This window comes from Lissotriton helveticus, chromosome 10 (genome assembly GCF_964261635.1).
Source record: "Lissotriton helveticus chromosome 10, aLisHel1.1, whole genome shotgun sequence".
NCBI lineage: Eukaryota > Metazoa > Chordata > Amphibia > Caudata > Salamandridae > Lissotriton > Lissotriton helveticus.
In genome coordinates this window covers 295,097,182-295,110,406 of record NC_136071.1, presented here as the reverse complement: position 1 = coordinate 295,110,406, position 13,225 = coordinate 295,097,182, and the positions used below count along the sequence as shown (strand labels likewise).

The window sequence follows — 13,225 nt, the reverse complement described above, 5'->3', positions numbered from 1 at the left end:
TGGGGTAGTTCCACCTGTCTCCATTTTATCTGGCCCTGCCGTTGGCATCCAAAGACCAGATATTGGGAACCATCCTCTTCCACTGGCCTGTCTTTCCCATGATCATGAGTCTGATCACTAGATTACAGCTCACGTCACGTCGACAACGTAGCCTTCATTTCTGTTTCATTAGGCTAGGGTGGGTGGGTTGAAGTTGGCAGCCGCTATTGTGACTCATCTCTCCAGGGGCATAGATAAATTGCCCCCTGTTTGATCCCTATTGGTTAGTTCAAGTGATGTGGGCAATTGCTTTATCCTAGGCTTCTTGCTCTTTATTTCAAGTTGGCACTACTCCATTGGTAGGCTTTGTGGTCCTCTACGCTTCACTTCTGGCTAGAACAGCCTCCCCATTGCTGTTATGGCCTGTCTCCTATGTTCTTTTGACACGCACCCTTGTGTGTTACCCATGGGCACTCAGGCAACCATCCAGGTTAATCCTCTTACCTCCAATTCCGCCTGTATGGGCAGTCCTTTATTAAAATATAGGAAGATACAGACCCCTGGCTTCACCAGTTGCATTGCAAGGTTGCCTTGGGCCCCATACTGGATTAGCACATTTAAGAAGTAATCATAATTCTCTGTGCCCCGCATGCGTCTAGGCTGCAGGGCAGCTGCACCTGCTGCACCATGCTAGCTACAGTCCTGGGCTTCACCAGTTTAGACATTGGCTGCCTGATATTAGACACAGGCCCTGCACCGTCTCTAGCACTACGCTGACTGAAGCATATTCCAGCTGCAGAATGAGTTTAGCAGCACAGTTGAGCGGTCACTTAAGAAAGCTTTTGTTTGAAGATGGGGTGTCAGTTCTTCTGTTAGATAGTCATTAAATTAGACAGAAAAGATGACTTTTCCAGCTATTTAGAGTGAGGAGCAAATGCAGTACTTTGCTTGTCTTTCGACCCTCCATTTATTCATATTGCCTACTCATCCATCCATCAATCCATTCTTTCTCCTTTCCACCAAAGCAGCTATCCTCCCACGCATCCTTGCTTTCTTTCATCCTCCTATCCAGCAATTCGCCCTTTTAACCTATACGAAATACATCCATCCTTTCACCTATCCACCAATTAATATAGGTGTGAATCCATGCTTTCACTCTTCCATCAACAATACTTTCACCCATTTGTCCATTCCTCCACCCTTCCATTCATACACACTTTCTCCTATCGATTCTCTCTCTCTTTCACCCATCCTTTCACAATTATACATTCTTATATCCTTCCTTTCACTTTTTCTTTAAAACAAGTCAATTTTTTCTGTATTTCTTACGTTTCAACCTTTCCTCTCACCCTTCCTTCTTCCTCCTTTTCCTTCTTTAACATTTCTATCTATGCACCCACTTTTTTAATCATCCATGCTTTTACATTTCTCACTTTCCTCTCATACTTCCTTTTTTCATCATTACTATTTCTTTTTATTTCAGTAATTTTTTATTGAAAATAAAGAGCATATTTACATGGTACAGGGTGAATCACATGGGGGAAAGGAAAGGAAAAAAGATAGGGAACAAGAAAAAGCGCACCTGGGGGGGGGGGAGAGGGGCAAGCATTGTCTAGATTGGCTTATATTAGTTTGGCTCTTGACAGTCCATTCTCCAGTTTGCTTCATCTTCTTCTCGTCCGGCTTGCACGTTTCCAGTTTTCCCCCGTGCCCCCTTGCAACCTGTCTGATTATCTTGTCGCACCCCTGGTGGTGTGAGGAGAGAGAAAAACAGAAGAAGAGAGGTGTAGGAGTATAGAGAGGCGAGAGAGAAAGATAGGCGCATTGTGTTGTCGAGTAGGATGCGTGTGTAGTTTTTGCAGTATTGTCTGGGCTGGGCGTTTAGGGTGGCTTATGAGAGTATTTCTTTGTTTCCTTTACTATGCATATCCTTCAGAAAACTCGGGCATAGCTTTCCCCAACAGTGATATTTCAGTGCAGACAGAAAAGGCACATACATATTTATTTATTTTTATTTTTATTTATTTAATTTATATGGCGCGTTATAACCACAGGGGTCTCTACATAGCTTATTATTGTTTTAGTGGGGCACAGTCCACCAGTCCATTGGTCCCATAGGCGGCTCCTTCTTAAGCTGCTTAAGTGGAGGATTCACTATCCACTGCACAGGTCACCGGAAGGTCCTACAGTCCAGTGCTATGTATCTCTGTAAATCCTGTTTCACATGGATGTGAAGTATGCATACAAGAGGATAGTCTGCCTGAATGTCATGATTTAAATGTCGACGTACACTTATATCACTAAACAATATTAACTACGAACATGTTGCCAAGTTAAATAAATGTGTTAGGAGTTAAGAGAAGTAAATCTGTACTTCCCCATATATGTTCATGATAGTTGGTATTCAATATTCTGTATATGGAGGTCGTTATTGTTGAGGTGGATATTTTTCTAAGCAAGCAAGCAGAGCTAACACTCTTACTCAACGATACTTACTTTTTCAGCGTTATATTGATGGCAGGCAAGGAGTAATACTTATTTAAGATTAATTTCATTTACTTTTGGACTTATATAATGTGCCATGTTTCGCCTTTTGGATACCTCAAAGTGCTGTAATAAACAATCAGATATTCTCTATAAGAAATGAAATATCAGAATCTGTGAATTCGTTTTCTGAAACTGAATTAAATACATAGTTATTGTCTACTGAAAGGTACATAGAAATGCCTTTTTTCTGCTACGGCTAATAACACACTATTGGCACAAATATTAAACCAGATGGTTAATAGAATTGCGTGATCAAATTTTAAAGGAGATGAAATGAGCCAGTCGTGGTTGAACTGTCTCTATCTGACTCTTGTGAATCCTTTTTGATCACTCCTTTCTTCCTTTGTCCCTGTTTTCCTGTCTTTCTTCCGCTTTCATTCTCCCTTTTTTGACTTCCACCCGCTTGCTTTGGACCAAAGTCTCCTAATGAAAGTAAGCGCTGGGGGGGTATTACATAAGTGCCCCGAGGGCGCAATATGCGGCCCGGGGCACTTTGGCATTGCAGAAGGGGTCGCAGACACTTGTGCGGCCCCTTCAGTAATACCGATAGCGCTGGCGCACATAAAACATCAGCGTTATCTTCAGGGGGCATTCCCTCATGTGCATGAGGGCGTGCCCCATGCAAATGAGCGAGTCTCTTTGAGCCTGCGCCATATTACAGACGCGGTCTCAGAGGCAAAGAAGCTGTCAGGAGGCACACTGACAGTACGCCATTTAAAAGGTGCACAGTGTCAGTGATCCCCATGAGAGCAGCTCACTAAAGAGAGCAAATGAGGTCCCATGGACCCCCCAGACATCCCCATTGTCGGCGGGTCCAGTCACTGGCTGCACCTGTCTAGTCACTGGCTGCACCCGTCTGCAAGGGGATCTCTAATCAGCGGGTGCTGCCGGCACTGTGAAAACACGAAGCGGGTTCAAAGCAGCCACTCCCGTTTTTCACAGGAATGCACTGCCCCTAGGGCAGCGCGAGTTAGCGGGTGCCCTAGGGGCAGCGCATTCCTTGTAATAGGACACACTTTCTATATTTGCGCCTGGCGCATCTGTTTTAAGGTACACTGGGCGCAAATAGGGAAAGTGCGCCCTTTACATAATAGGGCCCATGGGCTCCAAAAGTACTGCAGTCAACTATCTGCAACCCCCCTGCACAAATTAACCATGACATGGTTCATTTTATGGAGAGAGCTGTAACCAGATTTATGCAAATTAACCCCTACACCCAGGACACGGAAATATAAAATTACAGATTCCATTTCTTGGTTAAAGATCTTCTGAAAACTGCTCTGAAGGGTGCCTTTCAAAAAGTTTATGCACTGATGACAGACAGCCCTAGGGATAAGAATTCACAAGGTGCAAGGCCTGCATTAGACGTTTATGGTATGGAAAAGAGAAACGACGGGACATTCGATACAGAACTTCAAGGATTAAAAATATAGTGAAGGAGCCAAGCATGTTGAGTGGGCCAGAAGATCAGATGTGTAGGGTGAAGTTCCACTAGCAACAAGAGAAAATGTATATTTGTGGAAAGAATGGTAACTGATTGAAACTCCATTCCAATCGGCATTACAGGTAAAAAGTAGACCCCTGGCGAAATTTCAATTACACTTGCATAATTTCAAGCATTTCGCATTATGCTTGTTAGGCGAAATGCCCAAGATTGAGAAATCATTTGGGTAAAACAATTATTACAGGAGCTCGGGAGCAACGCCGGCAAATAAAACGTAAACCCTGTGCATCTCACATTAGATTTTGCACACATTTTGTATAGCACAAAATGTGCCGTCGCATCCAAGTGCATGAAAGGACACATTTTGCAGTTATCAATAGTACAAAACACCCAATTGGCATTTCACGTAATTTCACATAATTTGGGGGGTAATTTTGCATAATTTCAACAATGGAAATTATTCGAATTTGGGACATAGCTAGCAACAAGCCGGTAATGCAAAAGACATGTCTGGAACTGGCTAAGGTGAGTATATGTAACATGAGTGAAACATCTAACTTGAGTCTAGTGGTAGATGGGCCTTGCAGACCTTGTCTACGAACAATAGGTCTTCATCTATAAGTAAACACAATCTTGTGCTTGCAGTCAAGAATAGATTACGTCCTGAGGTATTGCAATCATTTGAAAAAAATGTTTTCTATTTTGGTCTACAGTCTCGGTAGCTTTGGGAGCTTGAATAATTGAATCTAAATTTGAAATCAGACTTTTTTGTGATATTGATTATTCAGAAAATCTTCCAGCCTCATACTTAACTCTCTCTGTTTGTATTTCCAGCCACAAGAGAGTCTGCCTTTGTCCATGCGATTGCATCTGCTGGCGTGGCATTCGCTGTGACCCGTTCCTGCGCCGAGGGATCAGCCACTATCTGTGGGTGTGACACGCGGCACAAGGGCCCCCCGGGCGAAGGCTGGAAGTGGGGAGGCTGCAGTGAGGATGTGGAGTTTGGGAGCATGGTCTCGCGAGAGTTTGCAGATGCTCGCGAGAACAGGCCTGATGCTCGTTCTGCCATGAACAGGCACAACAATGAGGCTGGACGAACGGTAATGACAGTGTGAAGATGAGCAAGACCATGAAACATGAAGGGTTTCAATCCCTTTAAGTTTAAGAAGAAGTTAATTCCACCCTATTTTGTAAAGCCTTGCAATAAATCAACACAGTCTCAACATAGCTCCTTAGAATGCAGTTTGTGGTGCCTGACAGTTTGCAAAGGAGTGAGATGATTGGCCAATAGCCTTTATGGCACCATTTGCTCTTGCAAGTCCAATGCTTTCACTCTCTAGTAATCTCATTGTGGCATGCAATAGTTTGCATCACCAAAATTAAAATGAGTAGATGCAATGGGAAAAACACCAGCAAAATGGGCAGATGATGTGGGAGACATTAGTGATGAGGACTGGCAGGAGGCACTAGCGTCACCCCGAGAGGCAGCGATCTGATCCCGATTTAAGTTTATCCAACTCAAACTCCTGCATAGAGCATACTACACAAGTTCAGCATTGGTCAGAATGGGTGTCTTGGACTCCCCGAGATGTCCCAGGGGCTGTTGGCAAACAGGCACATACATGCACCAGTGGTGGGAATGCCCGCGTCTCCAGACGTATTGGGGGAAGGTAACCTCAGCGTTATTTTTAATATGTCAGAAAACAATGGAGGTCTCGTCCCGATGGTGCCTCCTTAACATATGGGATGATACAGATCTCTCAAGGGCTGAGAAAATATGGGTCTCACTGGGGTGCATGATTGCCAAACGTAGGAAAGCTAGATCCTGGAAGAGAACCACCAGGCTCAAACTCAAAGACTGGGAGACAAATATGGACTTGTGTATGCAGGCTGAGCGGGCGATTTACGAGGGTGCCCACAAAAATGGAACAGAATCTGGGGGTCCTGGAATGAAATCTGTGGAATGCCATGTACACCGTTCAGGGACACTTCTCAACAGGCAGGGGACTAACTAGATGACTGAAGATGTATAAGATGGAGAATGTCATCAGATTTGTTGTACTGGAAATGGTCTCATGTAGCATACCGACGGATATTGTATTACTGCACTTGGCTTGGATGAAGACAGCACTGTACTTTGTTTTTATCATTCCCTGTATGTTTAATAAAAAGATTTTTCCCAAAAATAAAATAAAATGAGTACAACATTAAGGATTGGTTGCGAAATAGTAGCATATTATGACATGGGATTGGTGTCTTTTATTTTTTTATCATCTTGCAAGAGATTACATTTTTAGGGCCTGTCTAAATAGAATGGTGCTCTTGTCAGCATTCACTGTATAGTGTTCAGAGTCCTTTGTCAAGAGGTATAGTCAAACATTTTCTCGAACTAAACACATTTTTTATAGTGGTGTTAATGTATTTGGATGTGGTTTTAACACTGCACATTCAGTAGTTGCGGTTACTTCTGAATTATTGCTATAAGTGGACTGATAAACAGGACAATTGGACGATAGGCTGGGAGATTGTCACAATAAGCATGTCTTTGGATTTCTTCTAGGGTGGAGTAAGTCACAGTTTAATGTCAGACTCATTCCTTAAACTATAGATATTTTAAAGGTTGGGGACTCGTGATATCAAAGTTTCAACATAGACATGCACATACATCGACTCCGCAATATTCACTTCCACTATTTCGTCAAGCTAAGTAGATGGTAAGTTACAATAGGAGGTCCATGATTCAATTTATTTATTTACCTTGACGATACAGTGGAGTTAATATATTTGCAGTCAGTATTATTGACCTGGATATTGTGAAATTCAATGATTTTGGTTTAATTGTACTCTCTTAGTAAAATATTACAATGTTCCAAAATCAGAACAAAATATTTAGAAACTGAATTATGTTGCATGCAATTTTGTAGGCTCTGGAATGTTGGCTTACAACACTCTAAAACAACTTCCTAGAGCAAAATAGTGACTATATTTTTTTCTCTCTTCTAGTCAATCATTGATCATATGCACCTAAAGTGCAAATGTCATGGGCTGTCTGGAAGCTGTGAGGTGAAGACGTGTTGGTGGTCGCAGCCAGACTTCAGAGTCATTGGTGACTACCTCAAGGACAAATACGACAGTGCCTCTGAAATGGTTGTGGAGAAGCATCGAGAATCCCGTGGCTGGGTTGAGACCCTTCGGCCCAAGTACACTTTCTTCAAGCCGCCAACTGAAAGAGATTTGGTTTATTATGAAAGCTCCCCCAATTTTTGCGAGCCAAACCCCGAGACAGGGTCCTTCGGCACCCGTGACAGGATTTGTAATGTGACGTCTCATGGAATCGATGGCTGCGATCTTCTGTGCTGTGGACGCGGTCACAACACACGGACTGAAAAGAGGAAAGAAAAGTGCCACTGCATATTCCACTGGTGCTGCTACGTGAGCTGCCAGGAATGTGTACGGGTGTATGATGTTCACACATGTAAATAGGTTGAAAATCCTACGACTGCTTCTCTACAGTGACTCAATGTTCTGAGATACGTTTGTGACAAAGCTCTTTTTTGGTGGTTAAAAAGGCTCAATTTGTTTGGATAGTATAGGAATTCCTGAATAGTGTGAGATGCAGCTGAATGCTAACCCAGCAATCGTGTAACACTACATAAAACATTTTATCCCATTGCAACGTTGCAGTCTATTTGCAAGTCATCATGAACCTTTCTGGCGGTGGCGCTAATTATCAGGAATCGAGCATTTTCTTTTTCCTCATTGCCAACACTGTGTGAAGAGGCAGGGGCTGTGAAGTAAGCTCTGATGACTTGCGCCATGGTGACAGTCATATCCTGACTGCACGCAAAGCAAACACGAAAAATAAAGCAGATCAACCAATGCACCACACAAACCATGTCAAACATTTGAACTAACATTGTTGGAGGAGTATTGGGTTCATATCTGTGTATGATCAATAATCAGCATAATCCCAGAAGAGGCTTTCCTAAATCTCACAGGAGCATGGACCATGAGCTCTGCTACAAGGATGTATAACCACTAGAAGATGGAACTGCTCTTAAGACAGTATGGACCATAAAGGCCTAGGGATACTCCATGTGCTGTAGGTGCCAACACATTATTTTCTGCAGTCAAGATATGTGGGTGTTCGCTTATTTTACTTACAAATGTTAACATTTCCATGACTACTGTAAAGCACATTAGCCCAAATGGACTGAAAAACACATAATACGTTTATCACTTTTCTTCAAGTGGCCAATCCCTGCTTATGTTCACAGTAGTAAACGTACAAGTCACCTCGTGAGTTAATAAAATATTAGGAGTGAACGAATGCCCTTTAAAACAGGGCAAGAGCATCTCCAGATGAGTACCGTAAGGTGGGTAACATTTTATGCAGTGAGAGGTGATACTCATACTCCAACACAATACTGATGGCAATGCCTTGCAGGAATTGAACGATATGCTTTCATGTTGAATATACTATAGTTGGAAACTGTACTTAGTTCATTTCTCCCCAACACAAATCCTGCACTATGCCGGGTGTAGAGTAACAGTGGACCAGCCTATCTCACGTCACCACAATCGCATACTTCCCTTCAATGGGCATTTCAACTGCCAGAGGATGAAGGGCCAAAACATCTGTTCAGGAACTTCTTTTTGTTGCAATAGGTCATCTATTTTTTGCTTGAGAATGTCCCTTGTTACCTTTTCCTTGAACATCAAAACCTACTATGGTTTCTAAATAGTAGATCCTTCTGAAGCAAAAAATCATCATGGGTATCAAATCTTCAACTTTGTATCAACATCTAGTTCTGTTAAAAATAGATTTAGACTCATTCCATATAAAAGGGTTGACAACCAGACCAGGTACTAAGGTAGATGTGGATGTTAAACTGAAATCCGGTCCTGTGTGTTTATCACCAAAAATGCAATAAATACAAGTACAAAGGCAGAACCCCAAGGCAGCAAGGATGGACTGGAGGCTGAGTGAGTGGTAAAGGTGATAGAAATCTCTCAATACCAAGATATTCCCTCTTCCTGCGAAACCCACCAGTCATAAAAAGGACACAACGTGGCACTTCCTCAGACGTGGATAAAATATTCAAAAGCCTCCTCCAAAAGGCCTTAACATTACAGACTTGATTTAGAGGTGGTAGGTAAATGGAGTTTCCCCCAAACTTATGGAATTCTTGATCACACACGTTTTCAATCACACCCCCAAGGCTAATTTTAATTCAGCAGAACTGCTTAATTTCTGATGACCCAGTCAGCAATATTGTTGGAAACCTCTTTGTGGTGGGCCATCTTGCAGAGTACTGCGAGGTCCATTGCACCAGAAGGCCATCCATATGTAGAGCTGCCTTCTGATGCAATTATTTTTTGACGCGGCTCTCCATGCAAGGCATGATAGCCATGGCAAAGAAAGCAAACAATCCCCCACCCCCACACACACACACAGATATTTGGCCAAATCTCCAACACATTAGGAGCATTGTATTTTTGGGGAGTTTGTTTCTGAAATGCACAGAACTACGGACAAGACAACCAGGAAATAGTAATGCTGCCATGTCAGAAGAAGCACTTTCCGAGAATATTGTCCACCCGTTTGGCAGGAAACTTGAAATATGAAAGGCCGGACCACAAAGTCCTAAATTAGTTTTTTTTAGTTGCTTGTTTTCAGGAAAGCTAAACCTCTAGAATAGTGCAGTGGGATGACTGCCCACTGCTGAAATCTGAGTGTATCATAGGTCATCTATTTAAAACCCCACAGAATACGTGACAACTCCTGTCCCAGTTTATACTGTGTAGTGTTATTCTACACCAGAATTGCGTTCACGTAGCCACTTCAGGGGTATGAAAGTTTGAGACCACCTCCTCAGACCTAAACAGTGATCTGCGGTTTACACACAGTTCACAGGCCCTCATAAAAAGTTTATTATGCTGGGAAAAAAATAAAAATCATTTTTTTCCCAGTCATCCACAACAATTTAAAAAAAAACAACTTTGCCAGCCAAGTCAGCTTTAAAGTAAAATTTGTATTATGCACACACGTGCACATTTGTGCAAAAGGGCCCTAATCCCACGTACAAACTTAATTTTTCCTGAAATTGGAGGATGCATTCACTGACCTTCCGTAGAAACATGCGAATAAACCAGGCGCAATTCACTAAAATGCAGCAAGGAAAAATCCTGAAAGGTGAAAACAAAATGGCTAACAGTAAGCATGCTTTATTGTATTCTACAGTATTATATCATGGATATGGTGAAATGTCTTCCACCGTAGTACTGGAGATAGGTTTGGATAGCTGTTATTTCCCACCCTGTATAATGCCTGTGACTGTAATCATGACTATTGATCGGCATGGTGAGGACTGTCCTGTTCTACTAACAGTAGCTACCATATCTAAGCCAAAGAAATACTGGATGCTAACAAAATGTTGGTGTGTCAACAGAAATGGTACATTGTTAATTACTTGGCTTTGACACTCTTTCTAAACACACCATAGTGTAGCCAAGCTTTTCAAAATTATGCTTGTATTAACTCTCTTGTTCCAGTCTGAAATATTAAACAAATAATGACTTTTGCTGCCAAACATGTTCATACAAGACATATGTGCCTATTGTAAATGATCTATGTTGGCTTAGATTAGAAATCCCTGTACATTTGAATTTTATCAGTATTACATTGACTCTACTAACTAAATTCCCATTTTAGTGTATTAGGGTATTGAGGGATTCCAGAGTACTTCTATGTGTACCCTATTTAGTTCAGAGAATCAATCATTTGTATAGAAGAGCCATCTCACTAGAGACTTTGAGGTGTTTGGCCTCTAATCGACTGTAGGGAGTAATTTGTTCTAGTCCTAAGTTTTTCTTTGTAGGGGTCAAACGTTTTACATGAGTCCGAATTTCCCAGGTCTACATGTATTATTTGTTGACAAAATATAAAAAGATTTTGAAGGTTTGCCATGGCTCGGCTTACTGACCTCTGATACGTTTGATCTCCCCGTCTCATTAACTGCTCACCACGTGTTAACTCCCATTCTTGCCTTCTCTTTTAAAAATTCTCCAAACTTTGTTGTCTTTCCGTCTTCTTTCTAACCTTGGCCAAAAACCTCTCTCCCGAGTCAAATCTGTGTGAATAACTATCACAATCTCTTAATGTGTGGGTTTTATATTGTCTTTGTGACTTTATTGTGGAGCTTTGGATATATACACTACACAATCGACCAATCAAAGAACACAATGAAAATGGGAGGAGTCATGTGTCTAGGTGAAACCTGAGCAAAAGTAGACTGCACTTGGGAGAGTTCCACTCCTCTGGGAGCCGAAATGTTAAAGCACTAGTCTTAGCGCCCAATGACAACGCCAGAGGGAAACCCCTAAATCTAACTGGGCAGACTCACATCCATGAATCCTCAGCTACCAGCTTATCTCACGACATGCATTTGTACAACAATTAGGAGATAGTTGGAAAACATCTTACCACACATCACCTAGCATGTTATTCAAAAAGCAGAGCACACTAAAACTGAAATGCTGCTATCCAACTTATAGCTATACAAACATTATTGTTTTCTTTCTATGAAAGAAATGTAGACGTTAGTTTTTTTTTAAAGAAAATAACAGATGTGAAGTTGTGTACGAATTCACCTTTTGAGATACATATTCACAGAATAAAGGTATGCCATAAAAGTATTGAATTATATTGATAGGCATTGCAAGCATGTCACTAGTTTTCATTGTATAACTTCTACAGTTAAGAACTGGAAACCCATGAAAAACACTGGACTGGCAACTAAATTGTACGAGTTGCCTGAATAGGAGCAACTTTAGTTTCCCTGAAATGGCATTGGATTGCAAGCTAACACCCACCAGTTGGTATATCTTCAACCTGAAGCTACTGCACCAGTGGCTACTGTTGACTATCAAACATGGACAAAAACATAAAACAGTTATTTAATGTAAACAATGTAAATATGAAAACGCGCTGTATTCCAGCCAATCAAATTATGAGGAAATACCATCCATGCATCTATACAGTAATATTTAACTGCAATCAAAATATCACCCCTTTCCAGAATAAACTGTGTTTTTGTGTGTCAGACCTTGCCTCGCTATTGAGCCACACTAATGCTACTGTCTTTCATCTTGCTGCCGTATTATCCATATATTCTAAAATTAACAACTTATCCATTGCCTTACAAAATGTACGTATTGTAAAATCTTAAAGTCCAAAGCTATGTACAAAGTAGGTTGTCACCTTTTTTGTATTTCTTAAGTCGAACGAATTTTGTATGATTATTTATTTTATGAATAAATGTATATATTAGTAAGAGTATATATTTGCAGAAATAACTCTCTGGGGCAGTGTTGTTGCTCTGCTGTTGTGCTTGTGACCTCAATGTCTTACCTTGTTTCTACTGACAGCACACTAGAAATGATTAAGTGTCTATAACTGTTTTGTTACCAGCAAGTTAATAGATGTGATAACGCTATAAAGATCATTAAAATATGCATTAATTTTTATTTGTGTATTGATTCTAATTTGGTTGTAACAATCACCCTCAGCACGTTGGCTATCATTAGCAAAAATGGAATGCGTACCATAAAGTAAAATGGAGACATACACCATAGTGGAGGGAAAAGGCATCAAAGACAGCACATACTCAGTATTTTATGGTTGTGTTATTTTCTGACAATTGGCAAGTTTCTGTTGTTCATTCAAATACACAATGTTAGTAACGGATTCTGATGTGGGGATTTTAGCAACCATTTAGCGGCATGTAATGACTGTAGAAGATAACCTAAAAAAATTGTTTTTTGATAAAACATCAAGTTCAAGGCAGGCTAAAGGTAATTCTCAATAAAATGTGCAGAAACCACAGATTTTAGACCCATTGTCAATAAAGTACCTTCTGCATGGCTTGTTATGTTATGTCATGTATTGGCATTTATATAGCACACAGTCTTCCACTGGTATGCCGTCATAGTCCTCTTGGCAGTAAGGGGGTGACTTATAAAAGAGTTCTGAGGTTTCGATTGAAGACCAGAGTCTAATACAGCTGGTGATGATATATTGCAAGTGTTGTGTGCTCAATCAAGCATGGGATTTTCAGAGTGCACTACTCAACCGTAAGAGTCTCAAGGTGCTTTCGGGCAGCTCCTAGGTCATCCAAAGAGCCTGGCCTTGAAGTCTTCTCTGAAAGCATGCAGTGTAGGGCTTCATCTGATGCTGAGGGTGAGCTTGTTCCA

The 13,225-nt window shown here is 41.3% G+C and overlaps 1 protein-coding gene across 1 annotated transcript in view; it reads left to right on the top strand.

The window, feature by feature from the left end:
• WNT3A (Wnt family member 3A) overlaps positions 1–12,799 on the top strand; it is a 283,107-nt gene extending 270,308 nt beyond the window's left edge. The window contains exons 3-4 of the mRNA XM_078662445.1: positions 4,805–5,070; positions 6,974–12,799. Of these exons, the coding sequence (XP_078518571.1) occupies positions 4,805–5,070; positions 6,974–7,453 (746 nt within the window). The 3' untranslated portion in view covers positions 7,454–12,799. The remainder of the gene's footprint in view (positions 1–4,804; positions 5,071–6,973) is intronic.
• The last annotated feature ends 426 nt before the right edge of the window (positions 12,800–13,225 follow it).